The sequence below is a fragment of the Polyergus mexicanus genome, unplaced genomic scaffold, assembly GCF_030449975.1.
Source record: "Polyergus mexicanus isolate NDT 795.1 unplaced genomic scaffold, iyPolMexi1.0 SCAF_2, whole genome shotgun sequence".
NCBI classification, from domain to species: Eukaryota; Metazoa; Arthropoda; class Insecta; order Hymenoptera; family Formicidae; genus Polyergus; species Polyergus mexicanus.
The window spans coordinates 13,069,358-13,089,620 of record NW_027223322.1 but is presented as its reverse complement, the minus strand read 5'-3'; the positions used below and the strand labels follow the sequence as shown (position 1 = coordinate 13,089,620).

The 20,263-nt window shown below is 44.0% G+C and overlaps 1 protein-coding gene across 6 annotated transcripts in view; it reads right to left on the bottom strand.

Annotated features, from left to right (window-relative positions):
- The window catches only part of LOC138940713 (uncharacterized), a 171,235-nt gene that overhangs the window by 42,844 nt on the left and 108,128 nt on the right, over positions 1-20,263 (bottom strand). Inside the window, exons 4-5 of one of the 6 annotated variants that reach the window (XR_011448038.1) lie at positions 13,236-13,710; positions 11,986-12,687 (exon numbers count right to left, since the gene is read on the bottom strand). The exons of 2 other annotated variants lie outside the window; for them this stretch is intronic. Coding sequence is in view for 3 of the 4 variants with exons in the window: in XM_070309842.1 (XP_070165943.1) it covers positions 13,490-13,710 (221 nt within the window). In the remaining variant the exon portion in view is untranslated. Of the gene's footprint in view, positions 1-11,985; positions 12,688-13,234; positions 13,711-15,434; positions 16,071-18,793; positions 19,067-20,263 lie in introns of those variants that run through there. 3 more of the 6 variants (XM_070309842.1, XM_070309863.1, XM_070309872.1) reach the window with 3 other exon arrangements.

Here is a 20,263-nt window from a genome sequence, read left to right as displayed (position 1 = left end):
AGTCCAAGTGACTATGAGAATCATTTATGCGATCATTGAGAGATATCTATGATCGAGAAATATATTCAAAGCTGAACTGGATAGGAAAGGTGCATCTCCATTTCAATCCGATCATTAATAATAGATGTTACGTCAAATGTTTCTAGTTAGCGAGTTCTATCGATACGTATGATGAAAACGAACGGATTGTGAAACTGCGCGGTCGGAACAAAATCCCCGTGTTTCTTCAAAGCGTCGAAAAGCCAGCAGTCATTTGCCGGGCGAAGCGCGACCCTTCCGTATCCGCCTGGGTATTCCCCTCGGCAACGGCGCGACGATTAAAAGACAAAAGGTACTCGCCGTCGCTCTTTTCGCCCGCCTCTGCTTTCGTCCACCTTGTTGCAGCGGCAACGCGCGTTCCATTGAGTCGCAGAAAAGGTCCAGCGCGCGCGCGCGCGCGCGCCAGCCTCGCCGGTTTTGTGCCGCGCGAACAATAGCAAGCGCTGCTCAGCTGCGGTTCGATGTTTTAACAGTGTTTCCAAACACACTCCTACGCTTTTATGCAGGAGACGGAGAGACCAAACGACGCGAGAGACCTCGGGCCGTTTCTCTCTCTTTCTCTCTCACGAATACGATTAACATGCGGTATTTGCTCAGCCAGCGAGACGTCGCGCCGAGAGAGACTCGCGATTGCGCTTTTCTGCTGCTGACGCTCGCCGCCGAATGGAAGACATTGGCTCGTATTCTCGACGTAAACTTAATGCTCGATGCGTCTGGCTGAATCCTGTTTCCCTTAACGCAATTTGCGCGATAGATGAGCAAAGAATCAGACTCGGGCAATCGAGTTAAACATCACGCAAAACTTAAATTTCGTTTTAAATATAGCGTAATTTGGAGAGAGATATATAGCACACATAATTTTTTATTTTACGTAATAATAAAGTACAAGAGAAATATTTCTCTTTCATCGTTATCATTCAATTAAGATCACATATTCGCGTTATGGATCTCTATCGAAATATCAGCATTAATACAGTTTGATATTAACTTTTTCTTCTCAGTAATTTGGTCTATTATCATTTCTAACATGAATATACTAAAATCATGTTATTCGTTGATAAACGCGTGCGAATTATGTTCCACGAGGCGGGCAACGAAGTTGCGCTTCAGAGTCTGGAGGCTCGCGGGCGAACTATGGTAATGTGCGAGGGACACGGGCTTACACGTGAAGAGGAGACTTGCACGGATACCTGGGACAAGCGTTCCAGAAGATGGTGCCTCCGGCCGCAGGACCGTGCGAGTACGGTCCGCATCAAAAGGAGGAACCCACCACCCGTGAAAGGAAAATGGCTATACGATCCAGTCGCCTTTACAATTCTTCTCCAGAATCCTGCACGTAATTTTTAAAACAAACTACATGCATACGATTCTTTAATAGGATTTCACGACGTTTTAATGTCATGCGTTTGTTATTACGAAGCAGAATTATCATTGCTGATAATATGTGATAAGCTATATAAAAATGAAATGTTGGAATAAACATGAGTTGTTTTAAAGAAAATATGATTCTACCATATCATATATATGTATATATTATAAATATATAATACATCATTATTTATATTTTATTTTATTACTTTATATCTTATTTTATTAGCATTGTTAAAAGAGAGCGATTTTAAAAATCGCGAAATTATTTAATAAAATGTAAAAGCGATACACTGATCTTATAAAGTAAAACAGATTGTATCTTTTAATCTGCAAAGTGCTAATATGCATCATCGATGAAGCCTCGGGCGCATTCCACGTCTTTCCTCGCACGTCGAAGTGTCGAATCGCCTTGGACGAAGCCGCGTCTTCACCCCCATTAGCAATGATCGAAGTATGACATGTTCGATCTTAACAATCTTTCAGGATGCTTTTGGAAAGCAATTAATGACGATAATCACATCTCGAGTGTGCGGGTTTCTTCCATCAAGAGAGTACAGTCGCGTAACTCGTCGATGACACGAGCCGATAAGTATCCGAATGAAAACCCCATTGCTTTGATCGTCGTGCAAAGTACTGTCGTAACCCGACCAATTTCCTAATATAATAAAGAATAAGACAATAATATAATAAAGAATAAAACAACTTTTGATAGCGCATTCGTCCCCTCGGAAAATCTGCCAACATCGAGAACTTCTCGCGGCATGCATGGCATATCGGATAGACACGCGGATAGAGTCAGGATGGCATCCGACACTCTTGCGAGTGCCTGTACGTCGAGAGGAAGGTGGACAAGTTGAATCCTGGGTCTCTGAAAGCGTGGGCGGAGCGGAGCACGCATAGCTCCCGGCCTCTTCTCTTCTTTCTTCCCTTCCCCTTACCCCCTATACCACCACATCTCATCCACCTTCTTTACTGACACACCACTATATCCTCCTCCTTTTGCTCCTTCTTCGCGAGCTCAATGTTATATGCGCTCTCTCCGCTGTCCTGTCTCTCATTCCCCGCGTATTCTCTTTATTTCTCTTACGCTCGTTTTACTTCCACCTTGTATCCAGCGTTCTACTCCCGTCTTGCTCTCTTTGTTGTCCGCTAGGATCCGTCGAGGATGACGTCGAGACTTTAATGCTTCTAGGGCATATACGTCCGCGTGTGTGTCTAGATATGTATACAGATAACAGACTTGGATGATTTTCAGTCTCATACGCGATTAAAAATTGATCTTCAAGCGTGTAAAAAAAATAGATATATTATAATTTTTATGCATCAATTAATTTTCATTCAGATATTTAACATTACGCATTGAAAAGTTTCATCTAGCAATAATTACAAGATTAGATTCATCTCTGAATTATCTGATTCTTACGACATCGTGTCATCAAATGCGATATCGTCGTGTCGAGAAAACAAAACTCAGAGTTAGCCGACCATGTATGGCGCCAAGATAAATGCCCATTTCACGGTGCTACAATCTTGCGCCGAGACACCTTGTATATTTAAATATATACGTGATATAGTGCTGGACGAAGCAGATTACACGATTGGAGCCCACCCGTCACCTAACCGCGGAGATCGCTTCTCTCCTTCTCTTTCTCCCATTTCTCTGTATCCGTAAGACGATCGTCCCAAAGGTCGAGGAAGCTCCAAGATACGAGAGGCGTCTGGGCCCCTTCTTCTCGAGCAGCGGACCGCGTTTCCCTGGGCGATCATGCCGTCGAAGTGCATCGCGCACCGCAGGCTAAGATCGGCAATTAACTGTTACGCGCAGAGATAGAAAGAGAGAGAAAGAGAGATAGAAACAGGCGATCTTGAACGCCTCTCTTCTCGGTCATCTAATAAGATTCGCTTCAAGATACAATGTGTTACATGCACATTACACGAGCGGTTGCGTCGATCAGCCCTAACACAGTCGGAGCTCTCGTCGCTTCGTGTAAAATGCAGTTAAGGAGTAGACTCGTGGTGGTTTCTCGAAAAGTATATCGAGGCCTCTCTCGTCTCTTTCTCTCTGCGCGGAACGTATTATCGCGTGCACGCGGAAACGGCGGGCGTGGCAAGCGAAAAGCCTGTCGGTGTTACTTGGACGATTTATGTCCTTATATAGATGCACTCGAATTTTCATATCGGAAGCGTGCGAGTTATATTTAGATTACGGATAGCCTCGTTATATGATACAAAATGTCCTGGCATTACATTCATTTCATTTTACAGTGTGCTAAGAAACCACTCGATAGCGTCTCTGTAAATTAGAAGCAATTAGAATTAGTTTGAATAATTTACTTATCTGCTACTTCAATGATTTTGAATAAAACACGAAGTATCTAAGAAATTTGATGTAAAAGAGGAACGAAGAAATTTTCTGATCCGCGAAAGAATTATCGGGGGCAACGAGCATTACATTATATTTATCAGGTGTTCGCCAAGTCGAACGGGGAGCGCTTACAATTAGATTTCCACGGGCGCGTCTCGGCCGCGGATCCGCAACGGGAACGGATAGGATCGCGAAGACAAGAGAGGAATGCGCATAGAGCGGTTAGAAAACAGCTGATCGCTCGATCGCGGCCGCCTCGCGTGCCGAGCGGAGCCACGGCACGGCACGGCGCGATTACGCAATTAACATTCGGTTTAATTACCACGAGTGCCCGGAGCTCAACGGCTGGGCAACGAGACCCGGTCTTGCCCCGGTCAGCGAGTTACCTCGGCGGCTCCTTGCGGCGGGAGCTTATATTCTCGTGTTGCACCTCGTTAGCCGGGCAACACCTGGCCCCCCCTTCGTAGAACTTGGTAGTCTATTTATACTCGGTGCGCGCACACACAATTGTGCATGCTGGAATATCGCGAGCGTGACGCGCGCGCTGACTTTCCGCGTCGCGGAGCAGACGTCGTTCCGTGTTCCGCGTCCGTCTTAAATACCGCGTGCAATAATAAGCCCTTATCCGGAAAGTTCATTTTTTTTTACATTAAATGCGAACACTGTTTTTCTTGTATATAAATGGACGGTGTGAGAAATTTCTCTTTGTATTTATTTTCTAATCTAATCATATATATGCAAATGATATAGAACGAGTTTCAATAAAATCTTTTTATTATCATTTCGCACTTGAATATTTAAAAGTCATGGTCCAGTAACTCGCGAACGCAATAAACCGTGCTTCAAAAAGTTGTACATCGAGATAAATTGCCAGCCCGCGCCCATTTTCGCGAAATAGAACGATAATAACGTCGCGGCCAGAACCGCCGTTAATATCACGCGAAGGAGAAGAGATGGGGTCTCAGGGATCACAGTTGCAGTCTCCCGAATCACGTTGAATCGAAACGTTTCGCGATATCCTAGCCGCATGCGCGGCAACGAAGTAAAAATCTCAAACTACTTTCGCACTACGTCTCTCTCGCTAGCTGCATTAGGGGCAATAGATACGCCGGGATAAGATGTAACCTTTAGAGCATCGAGAGATCAACTTAATAAAGCGAGTTAATGCGGCACGTAGCTCCAACTTGGGTAATCCGCGTGCTGCGCCGACAGAAGTTGCGCCAGTTCGGCGGGTCTCGGTCGACCTTATCGGCGCGATGGTTTCGGTAATAATTGTGAAAATCACGAGCTCACGATCTTAATTGGTGACGATGGACGGCGACCGATCGAGGGGGCAAGAAAGATTCGCGAAACATTGGTCCTATCGTTTATCTCTGGAAGCCTCCCCCGCCCGTAAAAGAAAATGAGAAACATTTTATTCGCGCAACCTTTTCAATGATTTTTAAGGATTAAGTTCAGAATATATCGTTGTAATAATCTAAGACTCGTATGACGAATATAAAAATTTTTGGTTAAAATGTTATAAGCGATTGTACACGATGAGAACGTTACGGATATCAATAATATTTTATTTCAAAATGATTTTATATATTCCGTGGTGTCTTACCTCTTGACAATGCATATTATATCGGTAAACGCATCCACATATCGTTCTCGCCGATGCTTTAATTCCCCTCGTCAGGCTTTCGCAATGCGAGATAATCGGGTCGCGGCCGTAACGAATTGCTCGTAAAACTAGACGATTGTCCTCGTGGGCTGGTAATTTTCTCCTCTCTCCGAGACTATCAGCCTCGCCTCGGATGACGGAATCGCGCGCGGAGGACAAAGATCTTTAATCGTTTACGTTAATCGAGAAGCGGCCGTGGTGGATCTCTCGAGAGTCCCTCGAGAGATAGAGCTCCCTCTCCCCCCCTACCCCCCAACCGTACGTTTTCGCGATCCCCCTTCGCCTCATCGCGATCCAGCTCCTCTGACGTAATCGAAGAACCCCAGGCAGCCAGATCACAGATTAAACAACACTCGAGTCCTTCTCCTCGATAATTACCCAGGCCAGGGTAATTGCTGCAATCCGGGAACGGCACGCAGTTACCCGCGATAATTCACCCAACGGTGATTTCGAGTCAGATTGCCCGGGCAGAAGTTACGTTATACGCGCTCGGCCATGCTCGCGCGCACACCTCCACCGAAGTTGGAATTGGTTTGAGGTAGAAATTGAGAGAGAGAGAGAGAGAGAAAGATCCCTTGTGCCATTCTCACAGTCGCTCCCCGTCTTCGTACGCCTTTGCCGCCGTGCAGCGCGACCGGCGAATGCAATCGTCGAAATCGGCGTGGATTACGCGTTCGCACCTGCTGCGTACGCGCACGATGTCGATCCGTCACGAATCTACTTACAGTATATATATTTACCATATCCCGCGTACATGTAATCGCCACGACACGCGAGGGATGATACTCGCGTAATGACGCCTGCCTAACAACTCCACGTGATTCCACATTCGAAGATACTCGTTGGGGTTCATTGTTGCAAGCGCCATGTGCAATACGCACCCTCGAGAAATCGAGTCTTGCACAGATTAAGATCGGGGAGTAGAAATTGCTGTTATATATGCCGATTATACATATATATAATTTGACGCTTCTTCCGAGTATCGCGAGTTTTATCAATTGTAGTATAAAAGTAACAATTGACTAATATTGATGTAATGAAAAATTTTAATATCGATAATGGAGGAAAAAAGGTCAAATCTTTCGACAATTGAAATTAAATCTTTGCTGGCTTTCGTACAAAAATACTTTTAAATAATCGCCGAGAGACTTTCGGTCGCTTTAGCGCTAAGCGTAACGAGTGGAATAATGACGGGAGTGATTATTGAGTATAATGAAGAGACGAGTCACACACTGAATTTCGTCGGCTCGTCGCAGAAATTGCAGACGCGCTCGCGTGAATTTCTAGCAATTTTCTCCGACGAGGAAGAATCGATGTCGGGATAAAATGTAAAGTAGGCGTGGAAAAAAAGCGGATAAGCAACGACGTGGATGGAACTAGAATGGCTCAGACGAGTCCGAAGGGGGAGGGGGATATGACAGATATGTTGTTCGGCTTTAATTATAGGGGCCCGTGTGAGTGATGTATCTCACGCGAGACGCCGCTTCGTTCGCCTGCATCTACGCCGTGGCACATTTGGAAAAAGAAAATATTGCCGAGACACCGGTAAGGCACCGATCGATCCTTGCGCTAATATATTCCGGTCCCCGAAGGACACCTCACACTCCTCAAGGAAGACAATATTTTCGGGTTTGGCTTGGTCATCAGTTTGTAATTAAAAGCTCTCTCCCCACCGTCGCCGTCCCCGATGGGACCGGGCCCCGTGTCATTATTTTGAACCGCGCGGCGCCAGGACCTAGTATCTCATTCTCTCTTCGAGATATACGGTGTGCGCGGTGCGGGGATCTCCGATGTACCGGGTGTCGAGGAAGGAACCGATGTTTGGATCAGGCGCGACGTATAATTTAGCATACGATCCAGGTGTTCTTAAAAATTGACAGTGCGATTAATTGGCGCCGATATTTCGCGAATAATTTGCCGCCGTTGCGTTACACGATTGCGTAGCGATTACTAATTAATGCGCTGTTATACTCTTGATTAAACGGTCGCTCGATTACGTCAATGATCGTCAATCGGGCCCATGCAAGCAAGCAAGCATTTTTCATCATCGGCCAAACGAGCGTCGGTTACACGATGTATTTCAATCACAGAGGATCAATAGTAATTATTTTAAGAAGATATTTTTCATTTTTTATTTTACGTTAAATTCAATTATGTCATGATATATTTTAAATCTATTTAAAAAATTTATATTTCACTGATCTCTCTCTCTCTCTTTCAGTACCGATGCAATATCAAATGTTCTGTCTTTCCTCTCTTTCCATCTACGTTATAACAAAAATCACACAATTTAGAATTTGAAAATTATTAATCACATATGATTACGCGCGCGACTCGACACAATCTCGGAGCGAGAATACTTGTTTGTCGCTTTCACACGCTCGCGTCGTGGCACCCGGTATAGAAAATCACGTAGGTGCGTGTCTAGAGGCCTTTTTTAAAGGCGTATATAGAGATGGGCGGAATGCCGGCCGCGTTTTATTTACGGCCAGTGGGACAGTTTTTAATTTGTTCTCCCTCGGGGGAAGTGGACCAACTAGAGAGGAAGCGGGAGAGAGAGAGACGGGAACTCTGCTGTCCGGTCTTTAAAGAGTTTTCGACCTGTTAGTCGTTAGAACCCAAGGAGGCGTTTCTACAGTCTTCTTGCATGGGGGACGCGCGGATAGAGAAGCGAGGGGGGCCGCGGTTCCGGAGAGGTGGCAGGCGGCCGATGCTAATAAATCCTTAATTATAATTACGCGGACGCATGATGGGAATAACTCTCTGATTTAATTATCGAATCGACGGCTATTATTGGCTGGTCACAGGCACGATTAGTCCTCAAGTTTGTTGATCGGGATCAAAGGTCGCCTTGTCGCAGCGTGCGCGTGCGTTTTTATCATATCTTTATGTTTGTTAAATTTGTCGTAAGTGATATACGTGTGAAAGCAATCGCTGCTGCGCAGCAAAGGGAAAAAAAAAACCTGGAATCTTTTTCTTGTTTATTTTACACAGACGCATATCGTCTGTTTCGCAAAGTATTAACGACAAATTTCTGCTTCTTTGTAAGTGAAAACACGATTTTCTAATTTCAAAAGAAAAAAATTTATGATATCCTTCAACTCTATTCCGAAAATCAAATTGTTTTGTCTCTAATTACGTTTCCTTTCAGATAATTTTCCACAATTGCCTCTTCGTTTCGCATCGACGAGGACAAATTTTAAAAAAGATTCCTTTCTTTTCCCCCGTTATTAAACGACACCTTTTTGCCAGATAATCAACGACGACGACAACAACGATAATCGATTTAATCGCTTACCCCGAGAGCGAAGACACGCTTCACCGAGATTATCCTCGTCGAAGTTGAAGAGATTATATAGCTAGACGCCAGACGAATTGTCTTCTCGTCGATTTCGGAGCCCTGTCGTCGCTTATTGTAGATAATTTAGAATAGATCCAGTCGGGCCTTCCCTCTCCGGCTGAGCGAACGACTTTTTTTTATTATTACTAAGAATTCGGGATCTGTCAAAATGTCCCGGCTGTGGTTGCGTTAATTACGGTCCTCGGAGGCCTCACCGGAGTTCGAAATAATTATAATAATCAGAGAGACACGCCCCTATACCGCGTTTCTCTCGTTTCTCCCGTCTTTCAGCCTCTCGGTTCAAAGACACGATGTCTGGACAGATTTTTCGGTATCACACGGTTCTTGTACAACCGAAAGCAGACACGAGTGACAGGAGACAGACGGAGGGAGAAGGACAAGGGGCGTATGAGAATGCGTTATTATTGCGCCTTGTTTCCTTCGCCACCTCGGGGGCACATCGGCGGAGGCCCGCAACTCGTGCCAAGCGGCACCGTTCGCGCAAAAAAAACTTTGATGCGCTTAATTGCGATTTATTCTCGTTCCGGCGAAATCGAGGTCGTTGTCTTTGTCGTCGTGGTCGTCTTCGTTGTTGATTCGCGCCCCACGGCTACGGCGACGCGCGATAGATCGATGATCTATCCCGGAGCGATCTATCTCGTGGACGGGAAGAGAAAGAGGGAAAGGGGAAAAGGAGAAGAGAGATCTCCGGCGGGATGGACCGGGGCCTGATCGGGGCCTGACCTTTTCTGTCTCCGCTGATTTACGAGCGCCGGCAACGAGCAGAAATCGAACTGGAGCGACCGCGACGACGGGGCACCTTTAATTACGGATACCAGCTGGCCGCGCGTCCGAGATCGGTGAATTGTCAGAATCGCTCATCGTCCGATTTCTCGGTGTATACCAAATGATAGCCGATCGTTACAACGCTTTTGGAAACTTTAATAAATCTAGTTTATACGCCGAGATACGCCGAAAATGCTGTATTATTATTGTGCGATTCTTTCTAGCACATAATGTTACAATTATTTATATATGATTAGTTCCGCATTTATGAGATATTAATGAGAAAAATGAGATTAGTTAAAGTATATTTCAGCACACACAATGTGAAATTGCTGCGAAATAATATTTAAAAATAAACAAAAAATAAATTTATTTTTTTACGATGAAAAAAAAATCATTTCTGTCATATTGTCACTATTCTACGCAATCTCTACACGTAAGGGATCTGAATTCCTATAAAATTGTCTCAATAGTACCTAATCATCTGATCGCCTGTTCAACGTACATAAAAAAGTTTCGCGTAATTCGCATTCTATCCACGGACGACGATCTTAATGAAAACCACTGCGCCTCTGTCATTAAGGACCCGTCTCACCTCAACCTGCCCCCTACGTCCCTTACTCTTTGTTTCATTGGCCGGTGTTGCACGAAACCTGGGTCCCTCGTGTGGAGAGGGGGGGGGGGAGGAAGGACCTGCGGGGGTCCGAAACCGTCTGTCATCTCCGAACGACTAATGGTCGCTTCACGCTGCTTCATTATATTTTCTAAATGTAAATTCGTACACACGGTCCCAGGCTCTCCCTCTCTCGTATAGCGCCTGGAGGCCGGGGGGGTCCTTATAAAACTTGGAACTCTTCGCATTACGACAGACGAGGTCGACGGGGCGGGTAACGGGTGGGAGGAGGGTTCAAGAGTGAATTCAGCCGTGGGCTAAAATCGCGCATCGTTGATTGCAGGCGACAGTTTATGGTTCTGTCTCGGTCCTGCGGACCAATTAGCCCCCTAGCTTCCAAGAAGATCGATTCCCTCTCTTTCTCTCTGTCGTTCTACGCTCCTTTTATCATTTTACGGCCGGCGTTAGCGTGCGACGTCTCGTCATTCGCGCGGAACGCCCGGTAGACAACGGTAACTTTCACGCATGCTTTATATTATAGTTTGAAATTGTATTGTGTCTTGGAGCCGAAAGCCGAAGGGCCAGAGACGATCGGACTCGCTTCTCCTCTCTCTGCGCCGACATAATACAATACGAAAACAAAACTTTTTTTGGTACCACGTGCACAAAGATCAAGACAATATTGTACAAAAAAAAAATACTAACATTAATTATGTGTAATGTTATAGATACTTTCAGGACAACGTGTCCTGTTGCGTTTTAAATTATTGAACTTTTATAAACTTTTATAATTTCATCAATTGCAAAATGGTTTTTCGATTCTTCGGTTGATCCGCATTCTCTTTCGTCTTGTCTTTCTCTTACGTAATACAATCAAATCACGTAAAGGATATTTATTAAAGAAAAAAAAAAGTATCCATCAAAATCAGTCAAGTACGATAAGAATATTATTTTTACATTAGGCTCATTACTTAGGATAATATTCCGTAACTTAATTTCTTCGCTTCTTTCCTGAGGCTCTCGGATATCTCTCTTTAGTTGCGATACTTTTTTGCTCGATGATGGAGTATGTTTTGTGCGAGTCGAAGAAAGATGTATGATTTAAAATCATTCGCGAGGCTGAATTAATGCCGCGATAGTAGCAATAGTACAATTACAAAGGCGAAAATCATACACGTACACATAACCGGCAGTTCACAAACAACGTTCTTTGTCTCGTTTCCCAGCCTTTGGTCCATCACCGGCGGCGACCTTCGAGAAATCGGCACAAGTTAATTAGCGGGGCGTATTATGCAATTGATTTTACCATTATGCATCGTCGTGCGAAAAAAAACATCGCTGAAGGCAATAAAAATTACATTAATAGCAGTAAATTTTTAATGTGTTTCGTCGGTATTCTTTAAATATTCATCAGATTATTCATCAATATCTTCTTTCATAATATTATCAATTAAAATCTAAAACATTTTTTCCATAAGTGATATAAAATTCTACAAAGCGCTTTAAATTCTTTAGCAAATATATAACTTCTATTAAACCACATTAAAGATATAATCTTATTCGTATTAAATACAATATATATCTTATTTAAATAAAATTGTTTCTTTTTTTAGGAAGGTGTAAAATCATATCAGACATTTAAAAAAAAATTCTCTTTATTTCTAAATTTTATTAACTTTTATCTTATTTTAGTTTTATTTAATTATTTTATTTGATTTTTTGGTAACATCTTTTCAATTTTCTTTGAAAAAGAGATCGAGTGTATCAATCTTAATAATTTATAAAATAAAATCAGCAGTGTATAATATGTGTATGCGAGAAGAATATAATACAGTGCACGTTTGTATATACGCAGTGCAAGTAAAATGTAATTTTTTTATTCCCGAAATTCGTGTAAAAGTTGCTCGGCACGATTCGTGTCGTGGAATGTTTGATACAAGCATTCCTCCGAAATAACCTGTTTCAGTCGTCTGCGTTTCCCCGCGCGAGACACGTCGAGTAATCGACGTCGCGGGTCCCGTCGCGGTAGGAAGGAATTCGTTCGTGGGGGGAAAAAAGTAAACGAGAAGGCGCAAGGGGCCCACGATTGCCCGGAGCGTCGTGGACGATGCGTCGCGGCTATTATGGGGCCCGGGCCTTTTTGCGAGGCGGACCGATCGGTGGGCCATTGTCTCGAGATGATTGCAACACGTTCGGGACTGCTTATAATATAGGGACTCGGAGAGGGGGGGGGGGGCGGGGGGCCCTATCTCTCCTTCCCCCGGCCGACTCGTCTCACCGCGCGGGTCTTGTTGCGCGCGTCCCCGGACCCACTCTGGAAGCTGTAGAGCAGAAGCGATCCGACCATAGCACAGAGACACACACGGAAGGGCGGATACCCGACTGTTCCCCTATCTCCCCCCTCTGCGCTTGTCCAGTGGAGAATATGGATCCTGGTTAATGGGATCGCCACGGATCTTCGTCCGGAACCCTTTGGTCTCCTTCTCATCTCGTTCCTTTTTTTATTCCTAACGTTATATACAAGCAGAGAAGAGAGATACACATTACTGCATCAGAATTTTATTTAAAATCGCCGCTGTAAGTTATTGCATACAAATGAATCATTTCAGTTTCAAAACAATTCTATATCCATATAGGTATATCCAGATTAAAAAAAAATTAAATTACAGAATAAATTATATATATATATATATATATATATATATATATATATATATATAATATAATAAAATGTTTTTTATTTTGATACATCTATTTTATATATCTTAATAAAATTGGTAATATATTTTCAAAATGTACTTGGATTATTTTTAAAATTTTCAAAGAGATATAAAAAAGATACATTCTACACTACCGTTTTTTAATAAGCGTTATCTCGTGTGCGATTATGGTTTAAGGCATTATATTTATTCGCGGGAAGTCTTTTCGGTATTGATGGAAATAAGTTGGTATCGCACGAGAAGACACGCGGGAGGAACCCTTCCGCTCCGTGGGAAGAAAAAAAGGAGAGAGAGAGGAGGAGTTCGGTTAATGGGATCGTCTTGGATCGTCGTACCTTTTTTCGTCCCGGTCCCAGCTCGTTCCTTCGCTCCCTCCTCCCTTGGTTCCGCTTGCCGCGGCGTCCTGGGAGAGAGGACTCTCGGGGACTACCTCGACGACAACACCCAATGAACGACCGCAGAAAAACTCAAGCAATTTGAGTCTCCCCGTTGCTTATTACCAATCGCCTCGTCAGTCACAAATTGGCTCGGTGGGATCGGTGTGCGCCGTGGACCCCGTTCCTCCTCCGCTTCCACATTTCGCAACCATTCAGCCGCACACAAATACGTACGCATACACGCGCGTACGAGACACGCGGATCTCGTATTTGCAAGTGAGATTGAGTACGGCCAGGTTGACGAGAGACGTTCGCACGTTCTTCTCCGCCGCGGTGCAAAGGACCCCGCAGGAAGAAGGTATCTCTTTACGATGTGGATTTTTGTTCTCCCGGCGCGCCGACTCGTTACTCGAAAATTTCTGCCGAAGGGCGTCTGCAAAGGAAGGATTGCGGATTCGAGGGCTACGCTCGAGCGAGCGAAATAACGCGCGGACCGATCGTAAAAATTCATTACAGAATACGCGAGTACTCAGCTGTGCGTTCTTTTTCCTTTTTTTTTTTTTTTTCTAACATTAACGTGCATTAGTGGAACCGGCAATTATTCCTCTTGACGCAAGCCTTAATCTGTCGGCAAAAAATTACGATCGCGCATAAAACACGCGGAAGAGTGCGAATTGCGTACGCAGCTGTTTCGCCTACTGACCCAGATATGCCGCGGGGATTTGCCGCATTCGTGTGGGTGTCAAGTTCGCGAGAGTGCGAGCTTGTCGGTTGCGAGAGAGAGAGAGAGAGAGAGAGAGAGAGAGAGAGAGAGAGAGAGAGAACGCGGTTGTATCGCGGCGCGGCAGTTTATCACACCGGGGTCGGGATTGCCGGGGACGACAAACCAACGATTGCCCAACTTATTATTGGTTATTGATCGGTTATTTATTCAAATGAATGCAGATTACCGTGGTGGGTTTTCAATGCTCCACCAGTTAGCGGGCGCAATGAATAAATTGCTACCGGACGCGCGCGCGCTCGCGCCGGTACTTAGCGTCGTGCTCCTTCAAGGTCCGCTTTCTCAATGATACCGAGGCCTGCGTGTCCGAATATCAATTCATTGCCGCGCTACAATCGGATCCGTGAATTATTTTCGTTCCTTCACCGGATAAAAGATGCGCGTCCTCTGCGATTAGCGCAATTATAATCGTACATCTTATAATTATGTAGCCGCATAATTTCAGTTATGCGCACGTATATGATTTCTCTGGCGTACTTATAGAAACATGCAATTATAGAAATTATCAAAGACTGGATGCAATATGCTACGGAAAAGCTCATTACGAAAGCAAAGGTATATCGATGCTTGTAAATTACAGGGGATTCCGCGTCAGCAGATGACGCGCTCAGATAAAGACTCATCTTTCACGACCACATGTTCCTTGATTTTAGTTAAAACGATAAACGCGTATCCTAAACTTTTCTTCATTCGTTTCCAAATGATGAAGTGGATCATTCCTCATTGTCAATCATCGCCTAATTTACATGACAATAATGCATCTTCCAACCATTTAACCGGATGAAAGAAACAAACGCGAAACGCATCGATTATCTCGCGGCCATGTTTTATCCCGACTACAATCCTGGAAGATCCGGATTCATGAATTTCGTAAATCTCCCAACGACCTCGCCTAACTCTCGTTCGCGGGACAGACGCGTCCTCGCGCAAACCTTTACAATCGCGTAAACATTCGTGAAACACGAGTCGTCATGGTCGTCATGGTCGTCGTCGTCGTCCCACGCAGTTACGCGCCGTGGCGTCGGACGCCACGAGAGGTGCGAATCTTCGTGCCCTCAAAAGGCCCATTCCTCATCCACCGCTGTCTCGGATCGGCGGTCTCCCCCCATTCCCTTCACGAACGTTGTCTCTCCTCCACCGCGCCGCAACGGAGGTATCGTCTCGAAGAACCGCCGCCGATCCGCATCCCACGCGCATGAATTAAAGGCCGCGCTCTCGGCTGGTTAGTCTTGATTTATCCCCCAACATCGGTCTTCCCTCTTCTTTTGTTTCGTCGCTTCTCTCGAGCCCTCGATCCCCCCCCCCCCCCTCCCCGACCTCCCTTCCACGTCATCGCGCGGCGCTCGGTGCATCTATGAAAGAGAGAGAGAGAGAGAGAGAGAAATGCCTCCTTCAGTCCGCGTCCCTCCTCTCCTCGCGCCCCGCCGTTGCCCTTCGTAATAATCCCGCGAGAACTCGGGGCCCCGTCCCCCTAACAAATGCGCTGTTTTCAGTGTGCCGTGAGCGCGCAGTCATCCCACAGGACCTCACGACGTGGCGGCCATTAGTTTAACCGGAAAACGTGATGGAAAGGTTGTCTGCGTGCCGGCATAACGCCGGCTAACAAACATTGTTGTGACTTCCACGGGGTGAAACCGGGTATCCGTCATCTCGCTGATCTCGCTCGGGCTGCTTCTTCTTCGTCTCTTCTTCGTCCCCCGTACGCCATCTCCGATTCCTTCTACTCGCGCTCCTCTTTCTCGCCGGACCCGTCTGCTCCTCCCTCGACTTCCACAATCACCGACGCATTGTCGAGCTAAGAGATTGCCCTCTACGCCCGAGAGTTATGCGCTTGGGATAACTACGCCTCCTTGAATTCCCTCCGCAGGTCGCTTCTGGTGCCGGTAACAACGATAACCCCTTGTTCCGAGATAATTCAAAGCGTAGCGCCTAGCCTCGAAGACGCGTTAAAGGACCGTTTAATATGCAGGACTCATTATTTGACAAATGAAACCCTCGCTGCTCTTCTGCCCCTGCCATAAACAACGCATTAATCTCGTATCTCTATTGCATTGTATCTTGTCTTCTTCTTTTAATGCAATCTAAAGGTTTCATAATCATTAATCCTCTTTGATAAGATATATGTTTGTGTTATAATAACTATGGATATAAAAAGGATAAATCAGCGTACACAATTCTATACGAAAAAGTAAGCCTTTAGCGAACTTGCGATGTATACGTAAGGTAGATAACTTTTGTCGTTTGATCGTTACACAATCTCTTTTTTATGAGAAGACTCTGTGATAAAATGTGATATATACTTGAGATTATACGATTAAATTATATTTCTAAATATATTCCTGTTTTTACAATATCTCGCTCAGTTATTTGCCGATCACGTTTATATCGATATTACTATTGATGGATTTCGGCACAAACGCAACACGCGATCGAGAATCGCGAAAAAGTAGAAAAAATAACACGCTCTGTCCATTATTAATATTTTTAAAATTGCCTAATATCGATGACTAATGTTATATCGATAAAATTATGTCATCAGACGTCATTCGCATGCACCTGTTCTCACTGTTATATCTTACAAAGCTTCTGTTCCTTATATCTGAACTGGCTGCACTAGTTTAGAGCTTATTTTTCTCCTTCCAATGCCGAGAGACAAAGATAAACTCTGAACTAGTGCAGTAAGTTTAGCTATAAAAAACAGACCCAAATATGCAGACGCATTAGAATTTGTAAATAAAAATTAGCACGCGCAAGATTTGATTGCTCAATAAAAATAACCGTGCAATTATCTCGATTACTCGATTGTCACCATCTTTCGAAATGAACATATTCGCTTAATAAGGTATTCTCAAAAACGATTTTTCGCGACACTAATACCGACATCGAGAAAAAGTGTATATATATGTCTAATATTGATAGAAAACTAATAATATAACGGATTCGTTAATGTTATGTAATTGTTCTGTGTCGATGCCTCGAATTTTATTACGTTATTCTTTCTCTATAAGTAGGAGAAGAATTCCGTTTAAGGAGCATTTCAATGATTACGAAGGGTATCTTAAACGAGAGTCCACAGACGTCAATTCGCAAAAGAATTGCATCATTGCGACTTTTCTTCTTTTATTCGGACGACTCATCGAAGTGATCTTTAATTCCGTCATGAAGAAAGAGAAAAGAGAAACGGAGATAAAATAAAACGAGCGAGCGGATAGCGGCGAGCGAGAGTTAATAAAGCTACGGGACGCTAATTAGACGACCATTAAAACGATAAACGGTTGACATACGATTGTCGCTTGTACACATACGACATTGCGATTTTAGTTTTGTCTTCTCTGGATAACCCCGCGCGATAAACCCCGTTGAGTCGATATTTTTGTCGCTATGTCACTCACGCTGCGCTTTTGCGAACAACGACGGTAGTGTCAACGCATATGTTCAGCCTATCTGCTCCGCCGTATATAAGGTGTCTCGAAAATCGTACAATTTTTCAAATATTTTCGTATAATTCTTCGATTTCTTTCCTTATTTAATTTTAAGCATTCGACAAAATAAAATTCCGCCAAGTTAAAAATCATTTGAGATTAATTAAACAATTGTAACATATTTTAATCAATTTTCTATTTGTCAAAGTTTTATTTGATGCATGGCTTTAATTTTTAATCGCTCTCAACATAAAGATCAGCCACGCTATTAGATATATATTAGAACTACAAACTTTTGTAAAAAAAAAAAAATGTGTACGTATAATTTAAGATAATTTCTGGGATTCTCTATATACATATAAGCCACACGCGGTGCTTGCTCTCTCGCGGCGTAACGCGACCCCGTGAGCCTCGGCCTTGACAGGCGACAGGCGGTACTGTAACAACGTTCGACAGATAGTGCGTTGCCGATAATTTCTTTGTTGGAAATAATGCGGGGTTTGTCACGCTTCGCGTAATCGAAACGTTTGTTCTCGATCGCGAGGACGTATAATATAATTAATGTAAAAAGTGCATGCGTTATAAATCAATCGGCAAACAGCAATATTCATGTTAGTATTAAGTGTTGATATTTTTGATGCACAATTCTTTTTACTTTCTTGTTTATTTGAAAATTCTTCCCTTTTTCATTATGTTTTTATAATTTTTTAATAATACAAATCTTTTGAATAATTACTTTTAAATAAGAATTATAATAGATTTTTTTCTATACAATTGAAAGTTACAAGATAAATAAAGCAATTTTATTAGATTTTCGTTGTTGATTGTTATCGATTTATCTTCACATCATTTTTATAGATGTTTTATACACTGTGCGTTTCTCAATTATATGTTTATTCTATTTATGTAAAAGAAAAAAAGATCCTCATATCTAAATAACAGGCTGCCAAATTGTGCTGCCTAAAGTCAATCGCTTTCTATGTTCTCGCGGTTCCATTCCGATAGGATCGAAGAGAAGAAGCAGTGGAAGACACCGGGAATGACTGGCTCGATTATTGAAATCTCAACGAGATCATCCGTATGCATCGCGATTCGGCTCCGAAGGTGCCGCAATTGTTTCGAACCGAAAGAGACCGGTCGCGGTCACTCATCAATATGGAGTAGTCCGATGCCCAATCCGACGTCAGCCCTAGGGCAGCCCTTTCGAAGGTTACGAGGCGGGCAGCGGACTGTCATTCCTTTGATTGGCTTTTAGAGAGGGCCACTTCCCCTCTCGGCCTTTTGTTTCTTCTCTCATCTCCGTCTTTCCTCTCTTTCTCTCTCATATTATTTTTTTTTCTCTCTCTCCTTCTCACAATCAGCTTCGACTTCCATTCCATGTTCTTTCTTCTCTTTTACTTTTAATCTATCAGCGTTTTCAGTCAGACGAGGGACAATGCCTTTTTGCTCTTAATCGCCGCGCGTCTCTTCGTTTGCCGAAAACTTCAAACGTGATCTCGATCGGCAGGACGCTACTGGAAACTCGTCTCATTTAAGAAGCAAGTTAATAATATCCAGCGAAGTGGAGCACATTATCCGCGTAAAATCTGCGTAAAATTAGATTTTTATTAATACGAAAGCGATTTCTGATCACAGATTAAAGTCCGTATAAAATTATTGTCGCGATATTGTGAAGGAATTGAAGATGAGCCGAATGAAAAGTACAAAACCAATAATTTGTCGAGGAAAAGACGGAGAGGGGAGAGCGGACACGCCCGCGTCGAGGCGCAAGAAGGTTCCCTAATACTTGGCCTCGCGCGCGCGCGCGCGGTTAATTATCGATCGCGCAAAGTTTCCTCCGCGCGCGCGTCCAATTATAAATTACAATTAGGAACGTAGAAAAATGAGGATGCGGCCGTGCAAAAGATTGCCGGTGGTTATTTCGGGCGCGGAAAAAGTCGTTCTCGCGCTCGCGCTCACCGCGTGCGAGAAATTCGGGGGGGGGGTGTATAAATAATTCTCGCCGAATCCTCGCGCGCGCGACACCACCATCTCATCGGCGCTTCATTGCGTGTGCGATCGGCGCCATTATAGAAGCTACACACACGTTTCTTTTCTTCGACTGTGCTCAGAGATTCCCCGTGTAATCGCTGTAGCGGGGGGGGGGGGGGGGGAGGAGGGGGGGGGGAAGGGGCGCGTGCTAACGGAAACGATAGGGATCTCCGCGACCATCTCGTTCTCGTGGCACGGGCCACCTTCCCACACCCGGGGCCCCGCCAATCTACCTGACCTATCTACCTGGTAACTATGGTAACCTTGATAACCCTTGCAAGCCCGATATCGGAGCAGCGAGGAACGCCCCGCGTTCGAACACGTTTAGTCGTCCCGAATTGTAATTTCCTATCGGACACAGTAATGTACGATCGACCTCGTAACAATTTGAGACTCGTTAAAATCAATGAAAAACGGAGTTCAATATAATGTGTCTTCATTACCACTGCAGAAAATAATCAAAGACTTGGTGAATAGAGCGGATGAAGAAAGTGATATAAAATCGGTATAATTCGTTAAGTATTCCCGTATGAGTACAGTTTTATTGTGCGTTTACGATTATTTAATCTAGCGATGAATTATGAATATATGATTCGATATGGTCTTCTAAGCGGCTTTTCAAACCGAGCGATCGAGATCCATATTCTCTTATTACACAATATTTACGTTACATTTTATATACATTTGCCAATTACTTTTTGCTACTGGAAGTGGTGAAAATTTAAAAATGTATCTCGCAAGAGTACACATGT